The sequence below is a fragment of the Tyto alba genome, unplaced genomic scaffold, assembly GCF_018691265.1.
Source record: "Tyto alba isolate M040663 unplaced genomic scaffold, T.alba_DEE_v4.0 Super-Scaffold_7, whole genome shotgun sequence".
Lineage (NCBI taxonomy): Eukaryota > Metazoa > Chordata > Aves > Strigiformes > Tytonidae > Tyto > Tyto alba.
In genome coordinates, this window is record NW_024881328.1 from 32,626,611 (window position 1) to 32,654,552 (window position 27,942).

Below are 27,942 nucleotides of genomic sequence, written 5' to 3' on the forward strand. Positions count from 1 at the left end.
TGAATACAGTTTCCAGAAGTAAATTATGGTGCTAGTTGTGATTACCCAGCAGTGAGTTCAGGGGATGAGTTAGCAGACCAAAGGCAGGGTATTCTCAGCACAGTTTACTCTTTTTGTTGTTTTGCCAGTGGTTTGGGTATGGCTCAGAGCAGGGCAACAAAGGAAAGGGGCATCTAGGCAAAATTCTGTCCTCGTTTGCTTGATTTTGGGTTACTCAAATTTCCTTCACAGATCAAGAGAGGGAGTGATTTTGTACTCTGCATTGCTTTTCAGAGGAGGCTCTGACTCTTCACTGAGGGGGCCAGCCATCTAGTACAGCCACCTGCCCGGTGTAGGGCACATGATTTAATCTGGCGCGCCTGTGGAGACAGTTTGAATGGAGAAGTCAAAACATTTGTTTTAGGAGAAGATTTACAAATTGCTGCATCTTTCAAGACGCTTCAGTTGACTTTCTTGGCAATTTTCTTGCTTAAAAAGGAAATCTGATTAAACAATCCTGTGTGTATAGGTTCATTTATGGAAGCTAGCAAGTTTATTAAATTCTTTTATCATCATTGCTTTGGCTTAAGATGCTTTCAAGAGTATCTAGTAATTGTCCTATTCTGAAAGTCTGGGGGGCTTTTTTAAAGGTGAAAGTAAGCAGATCGGCAGAAAAATAAAGTGTTTTTGAATTTAACTCGTCTCTTTGCACTTCTGGATAGAACAGTTTCTATTTCAAGACAGTTACAGTCCAATTAGCTTGAAGGTGAATTAAAAAAAAATTGAATTTTACTCCATTTAAAAAGAAAGAAATTAAAGAATGTTTAAGTACTTAAAATAAATCTAATTCCTGTGTCAGTTATGATGGTAGTTTCCCATAATTTTTAATATCTTTTCAAGAGCACCCCAAATGAAAAAAATATCCAGAACTGGCTATTCAAGGAAAAGCAGTGAATAAGAATTTATTGTCAAATGTGCAAATTGCAAGAACTGCAGACAAGAGGGAGACATCTTTCCCTCTTAATCACTCTGAGATATCCTCCATGTCCTTGTAATTAAAAAGAAAAATGGTGAGAGAGATGTAATGGTGTGATTTTTCAAGTTTATGGCATCTCTCTTTCGCATTTAATTCAATCACAAATTCTCTAGGTTTAGAATGATCACTTTTTTTCCTCCAAGATATCTATCACTGGATTTGTTTGTGTCATTTATTTGCATAATTTATTATTTAAAACATTCAGACCTAATGGGCACTCAGGCATTCTAGGTAGCAGTATTGAACAGTTATGATTATATTTTAGCTGAAGGATCTTGTCAGTTTTCTGCCTGATGTTGACGCTCAAAATTGTGCAGTTCTGTAGTATAATGGTTCTTATATTTTTGAAATAGTGAATTTCATGATCTACTAGAAAATACTAAATTTCCACTACATTATACTAATTGATTAATTCATATACTGAATGATCCTAAAGACTTAGGATATAGCCACTGTCATGTAAGTAAAGGGACCTTATTACTCTCTACCTGTTAAACAGTGGAGAAAAATAGAGATCCCAAATAGCTGATTTTTCTTGGCTGTTGAATACTATGACAGCTTTTACGTTCATCTTTATCTGGTGGCTGAATTGGAAGCATCCAGACACGTTAGCTTAACTCAAATCTGATAAAATGTTAGCTAACGGAGAAAAATCCTAATAATCAGACAGTGAAATACCTTCTGAGAGGAATTCGATTATGTGGATCGCATCTACTTGATGAATAGAAATTCTTGGAAGTATTCCAGGAGGAATAACAAGAAAAGGACGTCTGGGCAGAAAGAGGAAGCTTTTCTCTTATTTCTCTCTGTATAGAAAAAGATGCTTCGTGTCAGCTTTATCTGATTTTAAAATTTTGTTTTAATAGACCAAATCTGTGTCTCCAAATAGTCTTAGAAATATGAGAATATAGGCCTGGAAGGAAATTGAAAGAGCTGTCAAGTTAATCTCTTTGTCTTGGGCAAAATCAGCTTGATAGTGTTGCTGAGTGGATTTGACTGGGAAGGGCAGGAGCTGCACAGCAGCTCCAAAGGAGCTTGAAAGCTCTTCAGTACTGAGCTCTGGGTAAGTGCAGGCTGGTTAAGCATATGAGTTAACCGTATGGTTAACCATCACCCAGCTTCTTAGGCAGGTTTTGTAGCTGTCAGTGAATTCTTACTATTCTGCTTTTGGCCAGAGTTTGTAGTGAGTTTGAAGGCAGTGTATGGATAGCTGCAAATGGACTGTAGTCATACCTTACCCCAGAAAACAGGCTAGTTTTGAGTTCTGGGGGGAGAAAAATCCCACAATTCCTAATTTATCCAAGAAGCTTTTTCTTTTCTCAGCCACTAAGAGCTCAGAGCTGGTCAGCTTGAGCCCTTTACTTCATTGTAGCATTTATAAATCTTTCTAGTGAGCAAAGCAATGTCTCACAGTGTAAAATTGGGAAACCAGCATGTTTTCAGTTCTTCATATTCTTGATGTGTTCTTCTGCCTGTAATTATGTGGATTGCTTATCTTGGCATGGCAGTGGCGTTTGAGAGAGCTATAGCAAGCATCATCTGAATGCGTCCAAAGAGGAGCAATGAAGCTGGTGAAGGGTCTAGAGCACAAGCCTTATGAGAAGCAGCTGAAGGAACTGGGGTTGTTTACCTTGAAGAAAAGGAGGCTCAGGGGAGACCTTATCGCTCTCTACAACTACCTAAAAGGAGGTGGTAGTGAGGTGGGGGTCGGTCTACCAAGTAGCAAGTGATAGGACAAGCGGAAATGGCCTCAAGTTGCCCCAGGGGAGATTTAGATTGGATAGTAGGAAAAATTGCTTCACCAAAAGGGTTGTCAAGCACTGGACCTGGCTGCCCAGGGAAGGGACTGAGTCACCATCCTTGGAGGTATTTTAAAGACGTGTAGGTGTGGTATTTAGGGACGTGGTTTAGTGGTGGACTTGGCACTGGTAGGCTAATGGTTGGACTTCATGATCTTGACAGTCTTATACACCCTGAAGGATTCTGTGATTCTACGAATAGGGGGGAAATTTGGGGGCCAGTTGGGCTGTCTGGTTCTTCCTGCCCATCTGACATACAGCGACAGACACGCGGGTGCCGGGCGCTCCCCGAGGGCTCTCCCCGCCGCGCCCTGGCCGGGGGTGCCGCGCTGCCAGCCTCCTCGCCTCGCTCCTCTCGTGGGTGACGTGACGGTGCGGTGACGTGAAGCCAGTCCCCTGGCGAAATGTGGGGATCATCGCTTCCCCAGCAGCACCCTCCGCTGCCTGCTTGGAGCACAAATCTTGTCCAGGGGCTGACGGGCCGTGCCCCCAGGGCCAGCCCTAGAGAGTCCCGTTTCCAGTAAGCGCTGTGGGAAGAGGCTGTTAGCAAGACCTGTAAGGCACATAAAAGATCACTACATAAACAAGAAATGAATCACTGTTACGAGTAAGATAAACAGGGCAGCATGTGAACTCTGGTTTGTTTTGCATTTTGGATTGGATTTTGGTTTGGATTTTTTTGCTTATTCCTGTGCTGGAACTCCTGCACTTTCATTCATCTATTTTTTAAACTACTGAATGTTTGACTGCATGTCAGAAATAGTTTGATGTTTCTTTTCAGTCTCCTATAGTGAAGAAGGTTGGGCAAGGGGATTTTTCCTATCTATATTTTGTATATTAAGTGGAACTTTTTCCCAATCCTGATCCCTATATGATTAGTAATTGAGGAGTATATTTAGATAGAAATAATCTTGAATCTGTGCCACTTTAAGAGGAAATCAGTCCTATTTCTCTCTAAGCTACTTGCCAAGTATAGAAGAAAACACTGGGGTATGGATAAGCAGCTTTGGTACAGGTTTCACTTTTCAGCTAAAATACTTTGCTAAAGTTAGTATCTGCTGATTTCTCAAATGCCTGTATTTTCCCTACGCTTTTGATTTGGTTTCCACATTTCAGCTTGCCTTCATGAATCAATATTCTTTCCCAGTTTGTTCTGATATTTAGTGAAATTGCTGCTCTGACCACATTCAGCCTGATTAGCCAAACCTGCGGGGCAGGGCAGGTGCACACAGCTAATGGTGGATGTTGCCTTTACAGTATAGTCTGGATGCAAATACTGTTTCAGTTGCACTTAGCAGGAATTGAAGGTGGGAGGGTAATTCGTGTGTTCAGTCTGTGGTAGGCTGTATGTGTTAGTGTACTGTTGGTTATGTTATTAATTACAGACATCAGGAATTGCTAACCAAATGTCAGATAAGCAATTCTTTCTGTAGGCAGGAAGGCACCGTGTAAGGTTTTCATCCCATCTTCAGACTGAATTTTCAGACTGCAAATAATTCAAGTAGTGGCTCTTTTCTCCCTTCCATCACTCCTTATGGTTTGGGTTTTATGGCAATCACTTTTTCCCCTTTTACAATACGAGTGTTACATTTCTTTCTTTAGAAATTTTAATTCACCTCCCATCTTACTGTGAGATGCTACATAGGCACTGTCTGGTGGTAGGGCCCTTTTACAAGCTATTTCACTGAATTTAGAAAATATTCTAAAAGCTTATGAGTCCTGAATTTTTGGAGGTATTTTTTCTATAATAGGAACTCATCTACATGTGAGTTTAACTTGTTCATTGCAAATTGGTTTCGGTTGCTTTAAGTTATGTGATTTGTCGGGATCATTGTATAAATCGTGACTTTAAGATACTTGGATTTATGAGTAGGTTCAGGGAAGTTACCCAGCATTTAGATTTGTGGTTTACTTTACTTTCAGAAACTGTAATGATGTTTGTGATTCACCAGAGTGATATCAATTAGGACTTAAGAATATGGGCTGTTGCAAAGGAGTTAACATTTTTCTTGGGCTATTCTCATCTCTCAAACTCTGGGATAGTCCCAGCTAGTACAAGTTAGTTCTCATGTGTCCTTAAACATGGATGAGTTTGTCTATCTGCCTCATAAAAATTTTCAATATGTTCCAACAAATGTCAGTGCTGCCCTGGGTATGGTGTACTGCTCTGCAGCTGAAGGTAATTTTTTTCATCCCTCCTATTAAAACTTTGTCTTTAACTTGTAGTCCTCCTGCATGACACTTACTTTGCAGTGATTGTATGGCTGTAAAACCACTGTATACAATAGTTCAAAATTGCATAAATCTTTAGTTGTGGGATAGAAGAAAATTAACTTAATAGAGTGGTGTCAGTCTGTTAATTAATCTCACCCGACCTCCTGGTGCGGAGGGCGGCGGCGGTGGTGGGGTGGGTACGTGCTTGCTGTGCTGGGCAGGCTCGGGCACACATCGGGGCTTTTCCTCACTGGGCGGTACAACCCTTTCCCTGTGACATTTAAGACTTCACTGCTAGCGTGTGCTGTTACCCAGATCACAAAGTAAAAAAGAAGGGGGACAAAAAAAAAAAAAGAGTGGGTGGGGATCTCAGTGAGTGGCTGATCCTTGCGTGTTTCACTGGTTTGTAGGGAAGTTGGTGGCTGTTTCTTATTCACCCTTCTGTTCTCGAAGTCATCCAGGATTTTCAGATCTAGCGAATAATATTCCCATATAGAGAAACAAGATACCAACTTCACTGGCTCTCATTTAAGAAGGCCCTCTATACCAGAGTTTCCTTTTCGTCACTGACACTGATCTCAGAGGCAGAGTGCGCGGGAACATGACAGAGGAGGAGTTAGTGAACCCTGCTGACGTCCAGCACCAAAAATAAAATGTTTTGTGTATGCAGCCAAAACTTTGCTCATGTCAGGAAAGACTCTGACGTGTACTTTGTGAAGTAAATATGGTAATCTCTGTGACACTTCTGTATATGTAGAATTACTGAACTGAGTTTTTGTTTCTTTCCTTTTCTGCAATATTTGATGCTGAACCATGTACAGGGTGTGATGAGTTGCATACCATTGGATGAAGTGAACTTTATTTTTCCCCCTTGTTAGTACTTAGTATTTCAAAACATCTCCGATTTAAGAAAAGCTGAAAAATAGCAGAATTTGTGATACACTAGAGGAGTGCATACACTGAAATGTTATTAAAAAGAAAAATGGAGACGAATTATAGGAAATAGAAGTGAAGGGAAGAGACAGTTTTTGAAGATTCATCATAGGGAAAGAGGAATGAATAAGAAAAGAAAATAATCAAAACATGAAAATGCCTTTTATTTATTTATTTATTTTAAAACTCATTTTTCATAATCACAATCTTGGGATCTCCAAGTGCTCTATTTGTTCTTTCTTTCTAATAAGTTAATGTCTTTTGACCTCTAGAGGCAGAAGTTTCTACTTAATAAACCAGTTGTCAGACATTTGATTGATGGCAGTATTGTACTGTAGGTCTCATTACAATTCTAATACTATGACTGTGGCCAACCAATCCATTTGCTTCTTGTGGGCTATACCTAATTCTGCATTACAAGCTTCCTTACTGGAAACAAGGAACATTATAGCAGGTGACACTCAGCACTGTCTGACAATGCTTGGGTTTTTTTAAAAGAACAAATATATCTGTGTATGATAGCTGAAGGCTATGACACCAAGAAGAAAGCCCAAGAATAATATACAGATATCTCTTACTTGCTTTTTTTTTATACATGTAAATGCACACATTTTTTTAATGTGGTTATTTGTATGTATGAAAATAAGGAGATCTTTCCTGCAGTATGCGTCCCTCACAGAAGATATTATAGTGGAACAGTTGATGTCACTGGTCAAGTTGCAATCTAATCAGAAATGTTGAAATGCTGTTTTCAAATTGTATGAAGAGTGTAAGGAGCTCAGGACACAATTTCTTCCAGGTGAGCTCTGGAGTTCCTACTGGGCAGGAGAACTGCTTTGGTTTAGTTTGGCTTTGGAGGACATACATGGTTCCTATTCCATGTGAATATAGTACAGAAGATAATTCTCACAGTTTTGACTGCAGAACACATTACCAGAAAATTCATTTTCTTCTGAAAGCAAATGGTTCTGCCAGATGAGGACCATTTTATTTCCTCTGTAAAATAAAGAAACAATGTGTTGATATGAACCATGGCTTTTGAAAAAAGCAAACAGCTTTGGTCAAAGTCATGTAACTTAGATAAGGAAATTTTCATATTCCTTCTATGACAAGAAGTTCCCCATCGCTGATTCTGGCCTCCTATAGCTGTTCCTTCTGTTTTAATATTTTGCTATTTTTGTCTCTCCTCTCTGTCAATTTATCTCAAGTTGTGAGCAATGTGAGGGCTTATTTTCAAATGGCAGTACTTTTAGTAGCTATGGATAATGAGATGAAAGTTCTGCTTCTGAAGGTATGGTGTGATGGTTTTGGCATGACCATTTTAGTGTAGACCTTCTAGTACCTCCTCAGGGCTAGAGGAAAGCTGTTGAATTATAAGGCCTTTGTTTTCTGATGTATGGAAAAGAAAACAAAATCTGGCTGCACAGATAAACTGACATGGGCTAATTGGTTATATATCCATAGCCTAAAGTACCCCAGTCAATGGTCTGATGTGTTTTTGTGTGGTATAGAGGATCTCAGAAGCTATGCTTTGTATCTTAAAAAATAAAATCCTTACAAAGTTATTTTATAGTAGCATAAATCTGTGATACCCTACTTCTGCTGAAATATGTCCAACCTTATTAATATTTTCAATCCTTTACTGATTCTGAACATACAGTGCATAGAGAGTATTGCTGGAAACCAACATATCTAAGTGAAATTACATCATATACTGCTGTGATTTCTTTTGTGGAAGAAATCTCTTTAGGCTACTGCCAGACTTAAATCACCTTTGTTACTGTGGCAGTTCTTGCTTGATACATGGTCTTAGATGCTTTGCTTTCTGTTGCTTTCAGACTTAGAAATGTTATTTCATGGTGTGTGGTTAACTCTGAATTTTGTCGCAAGTTTTAAATGTACAACACTAAGGTGGCTGCAGTGGTAGAGCAGTGAAGTAAAAGATTTTACTCAGTCCATTTTAGGCTTCTCTAGGAACGTTTTTTCACTAATGCCTCTCCATTTGATATTTGAGTAACCTGCTGTCTCACTTTAACACACTCTTTTTTCTTCTTCATGATAGATCTCTGAATAACAACTTTTTCACGTAAATTGACAAAAGTGGAGAAGAGATGGCCAGTTCAGCCCGAGAACATCTGCTTTTTGTGCGACGTCGCAACCCACAGCTACGGTATACTCTGAGCCCAGAGAATCTGCAGAGTTTGGCATCTCAGGGCGCCATGGCTGAGAACATGAACTTGCAGCGTGCCAACAGTGACACTGATTTAGTGACCTCGGATAGCAGGTCTAGTTTGACAGCCAGTATGTACGAATACACCTTGGGACAATCTCAGAACCTCATCATTTTCTGGGATATTAAGGAAGAAGTAGACCCGACTGACTGGATAGGACTTTATCACATAGGTAAGTCAGAACCATGTTGTAATACTTCTGTGTGTTTCTTGCTCTTTTGCCACTTTATATTTCCTTTTCTGATAGGTGTTCTGGCACACTACATAATTAATCTAAAGATAAAGTTGAGGTAAAACTGCAGAAAATTACCTTGGATTTCTCTTCGCTTTTCTTAGTGCAGTGAACTATGTAAAAACATGATTCTAATTAATGTAGATCTGGTTCCACAATGACCTGCTAGAAAATGAAATGCATTATTTTTAAACGACAAACGTGCATACAGTTTCATGTTTTCACCTTTGCTGGTGGCTGGTTTAGAGACTGGAAAATTCAGAGTACTGTATTTATCATGTAACTTGACATGCTTACTGTCCAATGTTTATACAGTTTTCTGGATAAGTAAATTCTTAACACTTGTGAAAAGGTATTTTTTGTAAGTCTTTGATTTTGTAGAACTGAAATTGTATCAGTTCTGAAGGAGTGAACATTTCTGTTTATGAAGTCCTCTAAAGAGATTCTTTTATGTGCTTTTTTTTTTTTTCCTGCTATTCAGGATATTTCATAGACAGGAGCTGGAAAGAGCTCTAGGCTGGCACACAAGGGCTTGTGGAGAGTCTGTGCAGTAGAAAAAAATGTGGCTCAAAAGGAGTGGATCAGTAGGTCAAAGCAGTTGGTGCTGAGACCCTAGCATCAGCAGCATATTTGAGTTGGGATTTTCCATTGTATTATGTTTAATCAGGTCCCTAGATCCAGACATCCCTGCTGTGTGTGTGGTTTGGAGCTGTCCAAGGGACAATCCTTCTGTCCCCACTAGGAACCGGAGCGTAGCTAGTGGGTAACTCTAGTGGCACATAGGGTTTATTTGTTTTCTCAGGGAATCCAGTTCACATGCACTGAATTTAACCAGTGCTCAGTAAGTGGGACTGATTGATTGATTTATTTCAAAATTGCACTGCTTCTCTGAACCTAATTACTAGTGTAGAAAGGAACTGTCAATTCAACCTGCCAAAAGCAGCTATAGCAGAAAGTGGTGGAAGCAGATCTGACCACTGGAGTTTTGTCTGTGCTGGGACTAAGCTTGGTGCAATGAAGTCAGTCTCAGTAGGATTTTGGAGAGGTATTTGCTGTGCCAGCTTTTTTCAAGATGTTCCATCTCTTCATCACTTAATGTTACATGCTACGTAGATGGTGTTTCCAGTTCTCATTCTTTTTTTGTCTGATACTGTTTTCCGACGTTATAGCAGCTCCACAAATAGGACAGTATTGACTTGTGATGTTCCAGTGCTTACCTGGTTATAAAAGCTGTATTGGAGTTGCTGCATGAGCTGCAATCTCTCCTAGAATGAACTGTGGATATGTGCTAACATATAAGTCACCTAAATGAAGTGTCTCCATAATAAACAGAAATGAATCCTCCCAACAGCATTAGCAACTGAAGTGTGATCTGTGCTGTAAAATGCACAGACTGCTAAATGGAGCTTAAACATTCTAATTTAAATACATTGAGAGCTTCATCTGAATAAAGGTTTGACACCCCTTTATGTTTTTTTTTTTCATGGTTCACAGCACTTCAGGGTTGTTATTCAGGATGCTAAAGTACATCATCTTTCTGTAAAATTCTCATTGGTTCTTATTGTGGGCTATAAGTGACTTTTATCTTAATTTCATGATTAAAAATATTTCTACTTTCAATCTGTTGAGCCCCAAAAGTACAAAACAATGTTAAGTTACCACACAGTAAGTTAACAATGTTAACTTACACAGAGTGGTAACTTAAGGCAAATATTTTGCTCTTATTTAAAAATGCACATTGCATAACCAAAAGCACTGTCCCGTGGCTTTTTTTTAGATGTTTGTTGTATAATTAACTATCATGAAAGCTGGATCAATGCTTTGAGGGGAAAAAAAGTGGTTGTTAATTTTGTAAATGAAGAGAAGGTGAAATTCTAAAAATGAGCGTCATTCTGAGCTCAGGCATTCGTACGGAGGGATCTGTGAAGGGTCTGAAGCAATCCAGGTACATTTTCACTTCAAATTAATTTCACAGAGTACATCCATTATAAAAGGAATTGAAAATGACACACTGGGAAATTGTCTTGCCTCTTCACTCATTAATTTATTCAATTAGTGTGCTCTTACTAGTTTTCTGTCATGGCAAAGCAGTTAGTTCTGTGCTTCTGAATGTGGTTTTAGTGCACGAATAAAACTGCAGTGGCTCACTGGGAATCCCACCAAACATATTAGATCCCTTTATTTTTTATAAAGAGGCTGACTACAAACCACTGTACGCATTTACTCCGATGTTGGTTGGTGCAGTTGGTCACAAGACTCTCAGTAACCAGAGTCACTGCCTTTACTACTAGCTAGTTTGCAGATGATTGGCTTGCACTGGGGAATAGTAGATGGGGCATTTTCTAGTGGCATACAACCTCAGTGAAATTTTTGGCCTGTTAAATGGTTATGAAAATAGATGTTCTCTTTAAAAACGAAAAGCCTGAGGGGAGAAACAGGATCATCTTATTCTGAAGGACTGATGAATTATTTGTTTTTATGTGCATATGAATTATTTTTCCAGACTTCTGTTGTTTTTTTAATAAAAAGGGAGGGAAGTCATAAATGAACAAATACTTTGTAGAAAAGACTGCATATTTTATTAGACATTAGTTCACTAAAATGTTCTCAGGATGCTCCTCTGCAGTAACTTTTGGTCTTTCATTTTTAAATGCAAGAACTCCATCCTAACTGTGAAAAATTACACATAGCTCTACATAGCTAAATTAATGCTCAGTTTTTCTAGAATTTTGTATTTTAAGGTATGTTTTTATATACAAGTGCGAGTTTGCTGGGTTTAGTAACCATACTTGTATCTTCCTCTGTTTCATCACTGTGTACGGCTAAAATGTAATCTGTTCTCTTATTGAGAGAATGCTTTGTACAGAGGGTCTTTGTCTTTTTCCAGTGTGTTCCTAAGGATCACCAGAAGAACAGTGTATGTGAGGGACACGCCATATTCTGTGAAGGCAAACATACCCTTTTCCTGACTTATTTCTGGTTTTGTACTGTCTGAACTTTTTAAAGTGTAAGTAGCACTTCTTGAACAGTCTTGTCCATCAAGTTTTGTTGAAGCAGCTTTCTAGCTCCAGAGGCGAGGTGCATGGAGAATGTAGATAGAACATCTATAAAAAGTACAGAAAGGTGTCCCAGTGAGGCTACATGCAAGGGAGAAATGTTATTTCTGAGCCTTACCTCTTCTTTAGATAAATTGGTCAGTGTTGCATGAAATGTGAAATTGTCAGACCTGAAGTACAGATTTATCATTTTGAATTCCGCTTTAAGCTTTGCCTGGAATGGTCTTATTTCGTCTTCAGGATGGGTTATGAGGATTGTCACTTGAAAGTGACAAGGTGTGATGAAACTCCAAGAGGGGGCTTTTCAGTAGAGGTATTGTACATGTGCTTACTCTGAGGAGTAAAGGTAAATTTTCAGTCTTTCTGTACTAATGAGAAGGAAGGAAGAAGTCCATTCTCTCAATTTTTTTAACTTCTTTTTTTTTTTTTTTCTTTTTTAGAAGAACTAAGTTAAGTTAAGATTTAAACTGAAAACCTGCTTCATCTTTTGAAGTGATAAAAAACTACAAAATTTAACGAACACTGTTTGCAACCTGTTAGACCCTTGAAGTTTTCTTGTCCAGTACTGACCCAGCTTTTTCTCTGTAAATGCATGCTTTAGAAATGTTTGTTCTGAGCAATATTTAAGCTATTGGAGTTTAACAGACATTTTTGCCTCTGATTAAGAGGAATCTGATTCTTGCTATGGCAAGACTCCTGTAGTGAGTAAGGCTGTGCAAAGTATTGGTCCCAACTGGAATCAGAGAAGGGAAATGGATATTCAGTTAGAAATTGTGTTACTGTATCAAGAGGGTACCAGGACTTCCTTGGGAAGTGACTTGGGAAGGAACGTCTTGAACGCAGCGTGTGGACTCTCCACTGCTAATGGGGTGCTGAGGGAAGTTGAATCTTGATGAGTTTTATGGGTTGCCATGAAGTCTCATATTTAAAGAAACCAGAAGGTACAAAATAAAGAATGAAAAGTCAGGAGAGAGAAGCAAACCCTACTTTTGGTTTAAATAGATTAACTCCCATGGCCACACTGTCCAGGTTGGCCTATTTTTGGCCTAATTTATGGAGTCCTATTTTTTAGATCCATGCCCTTATTCTAGAGATCCTTAGCACATATAATATGCTGGCTATCAAAGGTCATTATATTTATTTCCATCAGCTGCTTTCCACAGGCTGCTTGACTTTTTGTTATACCTACAACATGGGTCCACAATAGTGTTATAAAAACAAAACAAAAATCAAAACAAAACAAAAAAAAGCCCTGATGCAAAGTTATATAGGGCAATTTAGACAGGATCTAGGTTTATACTAAGCCTCCTAGGGTAATGGAGTTTGGAGCCTTTCCATTTCAGGTCAGACAAGATTAAAAAAAAAAGCTTTCACATAAACTGCCTTTAATACGCTTAAAATAGCGGCTTACATTAGACAGAGAGGTTATAAAATGTTAAGATACTTTATTCCCAGAAGATTTTTCTGGTTTCCAGTGTAGAAAGCATAGAAAGTAATAATTTTATTATCTTCCAGATCAGCCTGATTATTCATTTGATATTTTTCCTTTCTGTTTTAGCAATATGAGTACTCTTCTGTACTGTAATATCTGAGCAGTACTGTTAATGTCTGCTGACTAGTTACTAGGCATAACAGTGTTAATTTGTGGTTACTCCTCATTGTGGCTGCTGCTAAAGTCTGCAAACCGTGGGCTTGACTTTCTGTGTAGAAGAGTCGGTCTTTACGCAGCTGGCTCCATGGCAGAGTCTTTGGCTGAGGCTTCCAGGAGGCTGGTGTTGTGCTGTTTGTCATCAACCACTGGGGGTTTTGTGGGTTTGATTTGTTGTTTTTTAATGATATCATCTGAATATCTAAGCACAGTGGTGATTTTGTTCTCTTCAAAAAATAAACAAAAGGACCAGCTATGGCCCTGAAACTGGAAGAGCCATACCTGTACATGTTGAGATGTCACTGAATGTCATTGAGATGTCACAGGAGATGTATGCTTTAAAAATACATAAAGCAAAATTCATAGTCAACAATAAATAGGATTACAGGAGAGAACTTGAATTCATCTTCGCCTGCATCTGGGATTGGTGCTAGTCTGTGTCTGTCTGATGTTGATACTTGTGAAGAACAAAAGTGTGTGGAAAAAGCTGCCTTGAAATACTTCATTTTCTGCTGACTTAGTAATATTCAGGGAAAGGCCACCTCTTGAGTGGGGTAATGCAAAGTGAAGGCAATTTAATATCAGAATTGTATCCTAAAATCATATGCGGTGAGGCTTACAGTGGTTTAAAAAAAAATCTGTAACAAGCAAAAGGTCTTCAGAAGCTTTCCCTCCAAGTACTGCATTTCAATCTTATTTTTTCTAGAATCTTATTTCTTCCTAGATTCTCTACCTACATACAATGCTACTTTTTCCCCAACACAGAATTTGATACTTTTTCCTCCTCAGTTGTGAGTTTTTTGCTCAAAAATCAATGTATGGACAACATAATACCTTGTCTTTACTGCCAAAGTTAGAAGACGTGAATAGAAGGTGCTTTATGTATTTTCACAGGCAGCAGATACCTTAAAAAATACACTCACGACATTAAAATACACTCATTATATTTGTTTTAAGAGGAAAAGAATTACTTCCCTGATAAAAAATAAAAACAAAACCTAGAAACTTGTAGGATGATATTTATGTCTGGAACAAGTTCAAGCTGTGACAAAGAAAGTGTTGCCAGAACATCCAAACTTTTCAGCTAATTGTGTTTTTTAAGGTTTTGAGATACCCCTGACCTGAAAACTAGACAAACGTAGCTGCAGGGAGGACACTTTCAGCTGTGTTGTCAGTATCTTTCCACTGCAAGAGGTTTTGGCATGACAACATTTACAATTCTTTGGATAGAAAGCAGTTCTCCCCACCCTGCCTTTTTGATGTAAGTGGCTGTGCCAGCAGATGGGAAGATGGCAAATACAAACACCGCATAATGGAAAACAGTGTACACTTCTGAATTCTTAATATTCCCCTTTACCATAAAACTGCCTTGTGCTAGCTTGGTTCTTGATTTGTTCGAAGGAGGTTGGCTTTTCAATTTGAATTTTTTTTTTTTAAAAAAAACATTTACAGAGCTGTTTTCTATCATCAAATCAACATGCCATACAATATTTTAAAAATAATTTGGGGAAAGGAGTTAATCCAAATCACTGACAACCTGATTGAAAAAATAGTTGCATTAATTCATCTGTTGATTTGTTTCATATAGAGTATTAGATTATGGATTAGTTTTGCATTATGCACGGTGTTAGAATTCCTCCTGTAAATTTTTAATGAAGTTGTTGGCTCCTTCATCTGCATGGATTTATCAATGACTGTAAGAATCTGAATTAATGGAGAGGTGTTATAAGCTGAGTGTTAACTATAGTATGTTAAGGATGTGACTGGTATAGTTAAAACCAGTGGCACTTAAAAAGATGAGAAGCAGGCATACAAGGACTCTGAAACTAACACTTTATTGGTGGATGTGTTTAATACAACCTTTTGATATGTGCTGATATTGGGTACACAGGTTCTTAAATTATACCCAGAGGGGATTACTGAAGGTGCCACTATTGATCTTGATAGGCCTTATTTCTTAGCAAAGCTCATCAAGATGTATCTTGAAACTTACACTATTTGAGGAACAAAGTTGTCCAGAGAATGGCCAAACCTGATCATCTTAAAGCTCCTCTGGTATGGAAAAAATTTCAGCTCGGCCTAAGTGGTACTGAGCCCTTATACAGTTTGCCAGTTTGGTGTAAGAGAGGTGCTGATGTGGGGTGAAGAAGCTACAAGAATGAAGTTAAACTGGCTGTGCTTCGCTGCCATTTACTCCCTGGGAAAAACAAAGCTTACAAACGTCTGCATGGGCAGTATTTCTTGTCTCTTTGCCCAACAGCATCCAGGACTCCATTGCTCTCACTCTGATGGGCAGCCAATTCTCAAGCAAGCAAATCCTGTCCTTCAGAGCTTTGTTTCAAGGTCTGGTCAAACTCTTTTCATGAGATCTGCCTCCTTTGTCTAGCAGTCATTCAGAGTTAATGTCAAACTGTTTAGTCTTCGGTTGTATTTCGAGCCACTAATCACTCATTCCATCCTAATGTGACAGTAGTCCTTGAAAGTTTATAAATATTAGTAGAGTCATTGCCCTTGTCATTCCTGCCCTGACCTTGGGAATAAATGAATCCTTTACATCCCAATGTGTAGTAATGCAAAAAATGAACCTACGATTTCCATAAAAATAGCACAGTCATTTCCCATGTACTGTAGTTAGGAGAAGAGGAAAAGATACAACAAAGATTCCTTACATTTCCTGGAAGAAGCAAGATGAGTATTGTAAGGTGTTAAGTGAATGTAAAGGATCATTGGTATTCATTTGCCATTAGAAGTTTCCAGTATCGGATATGGTATAAACTCTCATGCTCCATTCAGTCCTTCTTTCCTTGAGAATTTAAACTTGATCTGATGTTCATAAATGTGGTTCACATGAGTGGAGTCGCACTTGAGGATAATTTTTGACAGATTAAAACTGAAACTTTGGGCCTACTAGGTGTCATCTGTGAAGAGTACTAAGAATTGAAGGCATTCAGTGCCTTTGCAAGATCAGGAACTTAGTCAGTGTTTTAGCTTTGCCATCAAATGTGGAAGCACTTTCTCTCATATGAAGCCAGTTAAGCCTAGAATGGTTTGGCTTTATAGGATGCAATGTGCATAGAGAGATATTCTAGTGCAATAGCAGGCACCTACCCTTGTCACTGAGATAAATATCCTGTAATGACCTCATAAGAAAGAAGAAAACCCAACATCTTTCTATGTTCACAATAGTTTAATTTGTCTGTGGAGTTCCATGCATGACATAGTTCAGCAGATGGTAGCCTGCAGGGAGAGGGAAAATTCAGTTCGAGAAATTTTTCAACACAGATGCATCTCTGAATTGTAGTAGACTCGCAGACAGGCAGTTACTTTCAAGATACTGAATAAGGATGCAGCAATCTACCGAAGTCAACAATGAATAAGATTTTTTAGGAGTTATTGATGAGGTGGTACTTAATATACAGGCAACAACACTTTCTTTGATGTATTCTTTAACTTGTAACTTGTTTGATCAATAGGTTGAAAAGTGTATTGTCCAGTTCCCTTAAAAAAAAACAAAGCAAAACAACAAACACCTATACCTCTGATATGTTTTCAGCAAGTAACACGAAAGACAACCCGCCTCACATCAGTGGCCTTTCACCAAATGATGCAAATAGCTTTATGACTTTTGTTGTCCATTCGGCTAGATGTTCTGAGTCATTAGCATGTAAGATTTTGATTTGGAAAAGCAGTCTTAATTGCAGCCCACTTGAATATGCTCCTTTGCTCCTGCTCAAGCAGTTAAATAAAAATTACCACCTTTCAGATGAGTGTAGATTACTGTCTTCAGTGCTACTCTTTACTGCCCATTGGCTGACACAGAACACTCTGTGCCGATTTAGCATCTCAAATGGGATGAGGGAGAGCAGCAGGGGTAGGTGCAGGGAACCTGCAGGAGTGTGTAATGGGGAGTGAGAGGGACTGTCTCATTTTGGCAGTAATTTGCCACTTGACCCGCTCAGCTTCAGTGTGCAGCAGTGACCCCAGCAGAGAGGGTGTGATGGGGTGGGATTTGCCGGCTGCTGTAACAGGAGTGCAAGTCTGATTGCGCTTTCTGTAGTTACTTATTTATGCTCTGGGTTTAGTTGTATTGCTGGGAGTAGCTGAGTTGGCAAGCCTTTGTTTCTAGCTGCATTTAATTCTAGGTTCTGTTCATTGTTTGCAGAGTCCCAGGGAATTACTGCTTTTTAAAAATATTCTGCTAGGAATGTGAAAGAAATCATGGAAACGTGTGTTTTCAAGATATTTACACAAATTAATAAAGCTTCTTTACCTTCATTAGTCTACACAGTTTTGTGGTCATTTTTTGCTGTTGCGTGGTAACACTGTGAGAAAGAAAACTTTTTACTTCTGAGATTTCATGATAAAAAGTCCTTTTTGACTTGTGTTGATGATTTTAATATTGGGTTTGATTTTTTGGCACTGGTGAAATGATACCTCTTCTAAAGAATTGTGATGTGACCTTTGTGTTTCTTTTGGCATTGGTCTCATCCAGTTTAATCTGCAGAGCCATTTACTACTTGTCATGAGCAGTATTTGGCTTTGTCTGCCGGCATCCCTTTTTGTATAAGAGGTAGATCTTAACCCTGAAGAAATAATCCATCTCATTAGAAAACTAATAAAGCATATGTGTAAGGAAAAAGATCTAGGCAATGTATGGGTGGAAAAAGTCATTGCTATTTCTCTGAATATGATATGATGGTGCTGAAGACAAGGTAGCAGTTTTTTCTGGTTATTATGGGAAAACTCTGTTCATACTGTCAGTATATTACTCTGGAGTTAACTTATCCTGGAAATTCTAAATTCTCTTTTGCTGAAGTAGATTTCAAAGATCCTGGGCAATCTTCCAACCTCTTTTTCTACTCTGCTGCATGAGAGATAATGAAGAATAGGTCAGTAAGATGCTGTTACGTGGATAATGTCTTTTTACTTAGGACTGCTGTGCAATTAGATCTAGTTAATCAAAACTTTGTCATAAAATACCATTTCAGTTTCCAATGGAAAACTTCTGTTTAGCTAGGGCATGAACTGCCAATTTGAGGTAGGTTATTTGGTACTCAGGAATATTTACTAACATCTTAGTAATCTTGTAGATATGTACTCACCAGAAACTCCAGTTATTGTGAACAAATTGAAGCTGTGTTTGGCTAGATGGATAAGAAGTACATTAATCGAAAAACTGCATTTGTCTAAAACTAGAGTGTTGTGATTCTTTGAAGATGAGGAGAGCCTGTTAAAAGTATTTGATTTCGAAATTGTGGAGTAAGACAAACTTGCTCTTTAGAGGTTCCACTTGCTCACTATTTGAGGATCTGAATTACTGCTTAGCTTTACTCCAGTTCTCTTTTTGCTCAGACAAAAGATTGAACAATTGCATTCTGAAAATTAAGAGTGTGATTTTTTTTTTTTTTTTTTTTTTTTTTTTTTTTTTCCCCCAAATCCCACTTCTGCACCTTCCACTCAGTTTCTTTTCTTGGAAGGTTCTGTGGAAATATGTCAAAATTTAGGTTTATGACATTCTCAGTACTGTGAGCAAACAAACAAAAAAGCTGATTTGAAGTAGAAAATGGTGGAAATTACTATATATATATTTTTTTTTCCCAGCTCCACACAATTTTTATTTTTGCTTCTGTTGGTTTGGTGAGTCTGTATACACCTTCACGCTTGGTTTCTCTTTCTGCCTTTGTACTTCTCATATTTTTATACTGTGTTTCTTGTGTTAAGATGAGGGGGAGTCTGAGTGGGAAAAATCATTAAGATGATGAAGAAGTTGAAACCTCCTTGTCCTAGAGAAAACTAACACCTCCTCCCTCCCCCCCAAAAAATTGACTTTCAGTGTAGGTTTGGGTTGCATCTAATTTGGTTATAGTTTTCCTTTGGATACTCGCTGATCTGGCTGACTGTGCCGCTAACTGAGAGCTTTGTCTAGTAGAGCATGGCAGGAGGCAGCGTGAGGCTGCTCCTCCACGGGCCACGTGCTGATCTGGTGGTTGAAACTATTAGCTGCAATGTGGAACTACGTCGTTAGAAGAGCAGCTGTATCTCGGCTTTCCGGTATGAGATAGAAGTTTTAAAACAATGAAATATTTCTGGGTGTTGGGACTAGCATGTTAAGAACTCTTACGTGATGAAGGACTTAGTGGATTGCAAGGGGATGTTAAGGTTTGGAAACCTCTTTGTCTGACACACCAGGTAAAGATGACAAATTACCTACAGGGATCAAGGGATATTCCGATACAGAGAAGTCATCAAACAGAAAAATGAAGTCCAAGGCTATCAGCTGAAAAGGTGGAGCAGACACCGATCCAAACTATAAAAACTGTCAAGAGTAATAGAGAAAATGAGAAGGAGTCACAGAGATTTTACTGTCTTGGTCGAATCTGTCTGAAGAGTGACTTTGTGCTGCAAGGTCAGGGTGCAGTTTCCCTCTGTTGTGAGAGCCCCAGTTGATCGTTTCTCCAAGAGTGGGGTGGTGGTGACAAGATTGCCTCTCAGAACAGGCTGGAGATGCTACTGTGTTCTGGGAGGTTCAGAACCACGTCTGGACCAGGCGACATTTCCAAAAGCTGTATGTGCATATGGAGTGAGCCTCCCAAGTGAAAGAAGAGGCTTAGCACTTTTGCCAGCTCAAAACATGGACATATGTTGTCACTTGGTAAATATATAGCCAAAGGCATCTCTTCAGCATTGTCATGCTGCTAAATTCTTGTCTAATAGACAATGGCATAGAAAAGTTTTAATGAAAAATTGCCTTTTTTTAACTTCATGACTGAGAATACTGAAAATACGTGAATTGCACTCTTCATGCTTCACAAGTGCGTGAGAATCCAGAGAAGGGCAGAAGCAATTTGTAATAACTACCATTTAATGAAATCTTTATTGTTTGGCAAATGGATTTTTCGTTTGTACCTGTCATGATTTCAGATACTCAGAAACACAAAACCCTGGAGATGAGTGGTTCTTGGAAAGGCTGTAAAAATGTTTCTGATTCCTTGCTTTTGTTTTCAAGAGTTGAGCTTTTTCAAGGCAGTATACTTCATTGCATTGCTGGAGACCCTGGAAGGTAGGAACTTCTTGTTTCCTTGTTCCTGGGTGATGACCTCCAAGTAGCCAGCATCCCCAGAGCTCTGTGATGAGTTGGTCCCATGGTGCATTATGCATCTCACTGAAAAGGCTTCATCTTCAGATGTATAATTTGACCATGGACCCTATGTCCCTGGGGGGTAGGCACCAGGGATGTGAAATAAAGACCTCATGAGGCATAATGGCAGCAATATTTTTAATTTAAATACTGGGGAGATTCACTAAATGATTTCAGGGAAGGTTTTTTGTCACCACTGCGGAAGAACAACAGTAAAAAACACTTTACCTTCCTGAGTAGCCATAGTACGTTGCTTTTAACATGGGCATAAAGAGAGTTACGATGATGGGAAACAAACATTGTGTTTCACAGAAAATATTTCAGGTTCTTTTAGAACTTCCTCTTGCTCATTTCTTTAGAATTCTAAACTGACTTCTCTTATTGTGTGTGTATTGGATGAATTTCTTCCAGGATGTGTTGGCTCATTTCCTTGAGTACTTCTAAATTTTCTGAATTTTTTTCAGTCACAACAGATAGCTGAAAAAGCTTTAAGGAAATGAGTCAACCTCCTGAAATAAATTGCTTACTGAATACAGGATACTGTGTTCAAAATCACAGACGCCCTTGATAGTTGTGTGGATACTAATTTACAGTTATTCTCTGAAAATCTATTATAGATACTCCATGTTCCAAAAGGATTTGGAAGAAAATATCCCGAAAGAGCACCTGAGCTTTGCTGTTAGAAATGTAGGACGTGTTTTCAGACTCTGAGGTATCAGTGCAAGAGGTGCAGATTGGGAAGTAACAGGCAGAATCTCTAATGCAAAATAAAGGATGTCACTGAACTTGAGTGTAAATTAAGAGGAGTAATGTAAAGATGCTGAGTTGAGGACTACCAAGTTTTCTTAAAACAACATCCTGAAATCTGAAGGCTGCATAGGCAATGTGCTTTGCTCCTTATTTCATCACTTGCAAACAATTTGCATTCTGATTTCAGGAGCCCTTTCTGATGGCATCCTGCGTGTCCTGCAGTCACCTAAAGCAGCAGGTGCGTTTGCTGTGTGAGGAGAGCCCACGGCCTGGCCCCCATCCCTTCGGGGCTGCCAGTGTCTCAGCAGGGACGTTCTCTGCATGGGGCTTTGCTGAGTCACTGTGCTGGCAACTGGCTGGAAGCCTACACAGTGAGTTTAAAAATAAGTAAGAGGACACCATTTTACTAACATATACGTCTTATACAGTAGGTAGTCAAGGCTTTGGGATTTTCTTTGCTTCCCAAGAATTATGCAGCAACGCAGGGACAGAAATGAGGAAGCCAGCATCAAATGTAATGATTTGGGATTTTCTCTCTGAGCCAAACTAGAAATAAAACCAGATAATCCTGAATTTTTAGAAGTTTGACATCTGGATCTGAACTTTGATGTATCAGTAATTAGCCAGCTTGCCCTGCTTTAGTGTGTTACACAGCAAGTCCCTGTTGCAAGCAATATATACCATATCTCCAAACAGATGAAATACACCGCCAGCTTTTCAGGCACCCTAGAAAAATCTGAATACATGCAGATCACAACAGAGAGAAGAAAGCACAGAGTAACTGCAAATGAGTTGATCCCGTTGGTATGTAAAATGTCTCAGAACAATGAGAGTCAGATAAATGCAAGGTATGAAGTAAAAATCCAACTGTGATGCTCTCTGAAAGTTCCCCCCCCCTTCATCCACAAAAGGGAGGGAGTCGGAAGAAGATACAGGTCTCTGCCTCTGGTTTTCTAGTTGTTGTCAGTTTGTCTGGGACTTGCAGTCGTGAAAACTGACTCGCTACATTTCTCTTCTTGGAGCCTAAGTGTTGGCCAGGGTAGTTTGATACTTCAGTTTATATGTCAGTTTTTAATATGACCTTTAGGAGTGAAGTAGCAGTATGTAGTAGGAGTTGCACCTCTAAGTTCCATAGCAGTTTTGTCCTGGCATTCAATACAGCTACAATCTTTTCTGAAGGAGGAGCACAGGTATTTCTTAGTTATTCTGAAGAGGGTGAAATGTGAAGGGGGCGGTGAAACCAACCAACCAAAAACCCCCAAAATCAACTATTATCATGAGCAGTTGTAAAGAAGTCCCATTTCACAGAGGTGAGGATTTAGGATAGTGATGGCTTTTTCCCCTCCATTTTTGGGATATTTACCAAAGAGTATGACATGGTATATCTGTTATAGTGTCTCTCCAAGTCTTTATAAATATTTTCAACCCTCTATGCTTTCCTGGTATAAAATCCAACTACTTTATTTTGTAGTTAATTTTTTATTTAATCATTCACAGTTCTTGTGGGGGTGGCAAGGTTGGGGCTCCATGACCACATGGGGTGGGAAAGGGTGCTGCATTCCTTTTAGCAAGGGCATGCAAAAGGGCAGAATAGTCGTGGTTATTAAAAAAAAAAAAAAAAAAAACCAACCAAACAAAAGTATTGCATTAGCAGAAGTGTCCCCACTGAAGAATCTTAAGAAATTATTGATTGTAATGTATTTGGCAGAAATGCAGGAAAGAAAAACAGCGCTTGACGCGTGGTTGACTTGGAGGTCAGCATACGTACCTGCTTGCAGCTCCAGGTTAAGGCACAGGGAATGGTATCCAGAGTGGTAGAGAAAATCAGCTGAAGTAGGTGGCCACAGCCACCACAACAAACTGCTGGCATATTGTGACAAAATAGGCTTGGTCTCCTCAGCAAAGAACTGACAAAAACTTGGGAATTTGTCAAGTAAACAAGCCCCCGGCTGCAGTCCAAGGGAACCTGAATCAGGTCAGGGACAGTGCAAGAATGCAGGCACTGAGGCAGAAGCGGACAAATTAGATTTCCTGTGCTGTATACCTTGCAAAAATAGCATCTTTGAAAGTGTATGTGCAAATTTAGAATGTGCTTCACTCCTGCACTATTTCTGGGTTATCCTGTGTCTGCTTGAATATTAATACCACACATAACCACACTGTATTGTTTGGTGGAAATGACTGAAGAAAACTTGATGTGCTTCTGAAAAGTGAACTGGGTCAGACTTCAGTCATACGCTCATCCAAAAAACCCTTCTCCGGGTGTCTACTGTGTTTCCTTAATTGTGCTGTTAAATTCTGCAGTGTCAGCATGCTAGTGCCAGATCCCCAAATGGGGTAGTCTGTGTTTGCAAGTAATCAATGACACACAATATAAAATTATACAAAAATGCAGAAAACACAGCTTAGCTGAAAATTATGACCCAGGGACTCCATTCACAAGTTGCATTAACAAAGTTTTCAGGATCAGAGCTCACTGTATGAAACTGTGCATAGTTAGGTGCAATGTAACCAGTCTGAACAGGATTTTTTTGTTTAAGAAAGCATTTTTATACGCTCTGAAGACATAGGTTTCTTTTTTGTTGTTTTTGTATCCTGCTTGCCTGCTTCTTGAATATACACTCCCATATTGGGTAGTGCTGGGTGTTGTCATCTACCAGTAAGGGAATAATACACATCTTTGGGAACATTTAAAATAATTTATTTCAAGTGCAACATTAGTAACTAATAAACTCTTAAGAGATGATGTTTCACTTCTTATAGCTTTGCTGGGTTTCATAATGAACTCAGCATATCCTGTATAATGTATTAATTCTGCTAATTATTAATAGTCATATCAAATCTCAAGTGATTCCTGAATCCTTACATCAAAATCAGGAGGTAAATACAAGGAGGAATCTGGTCAGAGATAGGGGTACGAAATACTCTCGCAACGGTAAAGCATCTCAGCACATTTGAAGTCAAATAGTATCAATGGCCATGATAATGATTTAAAAAATATAATGTTTAGGTCTACTTTTATGCCAGTTCAGAACAAAGTTTTTGAAATAAACTCATTGCAGATGAGGAGACTATAAGGAGCCTGGAAGAGCTTTTCAGTAATGGAAAATCTGCAAGATGAGGAATCTGCCATTAGATCTTGCTATCATGAGGCACTGAGGGGGAGGTGGAAAGTATAGCTGGTCAGGAAAATAAGTGAGAATGGTGACACAGCTAATGAAAGGTAGTGATTCCGCATATTCCTTTAATCACCTTTCTTAGTGCACTGCTTGCGTGGATATGCTCTTTATGCTGACCTATTCCTCTCTATCTGTAGGTTTTACACAGCTGTAGTTGTCAACCATTTGGATGCCTTAGCAAACATATACATATATAAATAAAATAGGAGGATGTTACTGTTTACTTAAGCTGGGCGTTATGTGGTTTGTAGAAAGGAAAGGAGACATTGCTTGTGCAGAGGTATCCACAATATCATAGTTAATGGGCTCACTCTTTAATGGAGGCATGAGAGGGAAGCATTGGTGCCTCTTTCCACCTTGGGTTAGAACCTGTATTCTTGGACTGTTTCTTCTTTTTGTTAGTGGGTTTTACATTTTGTTTAGATTACTGAAAAGTTGAAGTATGGCAAAAGTGTATTGTTTAAATATAAATATTTTTCTGTGTTCCAAACCAGCAAGGTGACTTTCTAATAAATTCCTTAAGAAACCTATTACTGTCAGATGACAATAGACTAGCTTGCATTCCTGTTTAAACAGCTCATAATATTGAAGATAAGCTTTAAAAATAACAGCTGCTAAGGGAATATTAAATCCCACAAGATCCTTAAGAGATGTGTGCTGCAGAGACATATTTTATTGACAACTTTTAGAAACTAGAAGGATTTCTAAAAGGCAGTGAGTAATCACTTGGAACTGTCAAGGAAAAAAATGGTTTTGGAAATGTTTCTGAATTAGACATGGGAATGGACTTGAACACTGAGAATGAAATGCTAGCTGATACTGTGACTGTCAAAAGGCTGGAATGGATTAAGAAGAATATTGATCAGACAATGTCAGAAACTGCAGTCAATAATCAAGTGCAATCAAAAGTGAAGCTGAGGAATCTGGAGGCAGTGTCTTCCTCTCCTTTCAGTGATGGATCAGTTGTTTTTACCCAATGCTGAAGGATGCCTTATCGCTGGAAATCCAGAGGTGCCATCGCAATAGTTCCAGGGTTCAAACCACCAACCATTTGAGAAGGCAAAACCCAAGCCTCCTGGATCCCTAGATGTCAGCTGCTGTATGTAGGAAAACACCTTTTTCTTGGCATTTTATCTGTTCTGTGGGTATACTGCATCTAGGACTTCTTGTTTTAGCCTTTTACCGCTAGCAATAAATAACATTTTCACACACCAAAAAAAACAAACCAAACAAACAAACAAACAAACAAAAAAAAAAAAAAAAAAAAAGGCTAAATAAACATCAAGTAAAACAAGGGCTGAAAATGCAGGAGGGATTGAGTAGTTAAATGAACCTCCACAGGACCTTTGAGGTGTGCATCTGACGCTGACTTTGCTCCTTACTGGTTGATTCCAGGAAAGAAAATGGAGCTTTGGGAAACTTGAAGGTGGTTTTTATCAAAAGCAAAATAAAACCACCCAGCTAGCTGGCCATAAAAGCAGCTGATGGATCATCATGTGCAGGGACTGGGTCAGCTCTTTGGATGATGCTGGCCCTGTGGCTCGGAATGTTTTGTGCTCTGAGTTTTACACCCTTGCTAATGATGGATTAATCTTTTTTTTTTTTTTTTTTTTTTTTTTTTTTTTTAATCTTATGGAAAACCTTCAGTGATTCTGATTGAATCTTTCACCTGCACAAAAACCACATGTCATAACTGTCAGAGTGTATGCACATGTGTACAGTTAAAATGCTCAAGTTGTTTTTGTGGTTACACTCATTCTCCTCCATGGCCATCAGCAGAACATGCCATCTGGCAAGGGAGTGCCTCCTTCCCGTTACATGCCTGAGAGGTCCCACAAATGAGATTTCGGCTCATTAGGATACTTTATGCCTTACAGGGATTTAAGAAGAAATACATACCTTTTATCTCTTGTACTTTCTTCTGAGTTGCATATTGTTTCTTCAGTTCTAGAAAATAAAGATATTTACTCAACTTACCCTTTTTGTTTGCTTGCAATTTGCATATATACAGTTAAAGATTTTTCTAGAATTTATTCAGAGTTATTATATATACCTGATTAATCTATTTGGGCTTGCATCTCTTTCGTTGAAAGCTGTAACATGAATTGAGGATTAGAAGTGCAAGCTCTTGCTGAATGACACAGCTCTTGTGCTGATGGGTTCCTTTATTTGGATGCATGAAGATTATGAAGTTAGTTTTCCGGTGTAGCTGCTTATGGTTGGTTGGTGTTTGTGTGTATCTCTGTAGTGCCTGAAAGGTCTTGTCAGTCAAGATGCTGCACATATAGTAGGTGGTAGTTCCTGATCTAATGTGATTGAGCTCATCTTTTGTGCTCTATGAATATTTTCTAACAGTTGCTAAAACGTAAATATTTCTACTAGTGATATGTCTGATAGAATATGAATGGGAAAAAAAAAGCACATCAAGTGGATAATGCACCAGTGAATCCAGGTCAGTTTTTGTAGAAGATAATTGCACAGATTGAGGAATTTGTGTCACTTGAGTAAGTTAGAATGGGGCTTTTAGAATTATTGATGTTTACTGTGATCAGTGACTAGTTCTGGCTTTCCAGCAGTTTTGAGGATCATCTGTCAGGTGAGATTTTTGACTTGATAAATTTATTAACCTGAAAACTTTGTTAATAAATTATAGTTTCTTACATATATCTTCATCTCAATTTTAAGACCAGAGGCTGAAAAAAGGAAGTAAGCACAGTACTTGTCAAAAAGTGTTTGCAAAATTTATGTGAATTTTTAAAGTACTTGCGTATCATTGCTAAGTTGTAGGGCACGGGAAGTAGAGTGGCTGCTGATAATCAGGGCTGGGATGGCTCCTGTTAGTTAGGTTAGGAAGTTTTGTAGTAGTAGTACTTGCCTTGATACTTGCCTTCGATACTTCTTAGGGTACCCACCTTACTGCTGACAGAGTTTCTATACTAATGTGCCAATACTACTGTAAATCCCATATAAAGTGGGGTAGTTTCTTCTACTGCATGAATGGCTGGCGGAAAAAGGAAAAGGGAGCAGAAGGATGAACAAAAAGGAAAGAAGGAAACTAGAAAATGTTCTGTGCAAGCCTAGAGATCAGTAATAGCAAATATGCTGGTAATAAATTTTACTCTGCTTCATGGGCAGCCAATTCAAGGCATATTGCAAAATGCAATCAGAAGAAAAAGGTAAGCACTCAAGCCTAATGTTTCAGTAAGCTTTGGTGCACAACTGTCACGTACTTGTTTGCTGGTGTCTGATTTTAAAATTTTGTAAGTATAAGTAGGAAAAAGGACACTTGCAACAGTTTAAAAATACAGACTTAAAATAATGTGTATGTTTTAAAAATCTCTTCTAGCCTGTTGTGCTTTTTACATGTGCATTTCAGTGATGCATATGACGTTTAAGGGGCAGATGTACATTTCATAATGATTCAAAATGGTGTTTTAGATTTGCAAACAACAGCAACAACAAAATAGCACACAGTCATCTTGACTCTATTTTAAGGCCTCTCAGTTACGGCAATTGTGTTTGCTGACAATTCCACAAGAAAAACCTCTTTTTGAAGGCAAGTCAGTTACAGGACAGCTACATGTGGAATAAAGTGTACTTAAGGTTAGCTTATGAGCTAGTAATGGTTCTCAAATAAGCTTAAATTTTACCGAATTAAACCCAGAAGAGATCATTACATCCTTCAATCCGATTTCCTATATATTACAGGCTGCTCAGTGCTGTCCAAACTTTAATGAGCCTGAATAT

General features: G+C 38.7%; 1 protein-coding gene across 2 annotated transcripts in view; it reads left to right on the forward strand.

The window, feature by feature from the left end:
• The window catches only part of HECW2 (HECT, C2 and WW domain containing E3 ubiquitin protein ligase 2), a 206,732-nt gene that overhangs the window by 81,644 nt on the left and 97,146 nt on the right, over positions 1-27,942 (forward strand). For both annotated transcript variants that reach the window (XM_033010788.2, XM_042808529.1), the window contains exon 2: positions 8,024-8,364. In XM_033010788.2, coding sequence (XP_032866679.2) covers positions 8,073-8,364 — 292 coding nt within the window. In that variant the 5' untranslated portion in view covers positions 8,024-8,072. The remainder of the gene's footprint in view (positions 1-8,023; positions 8,365-27,942) is intronic.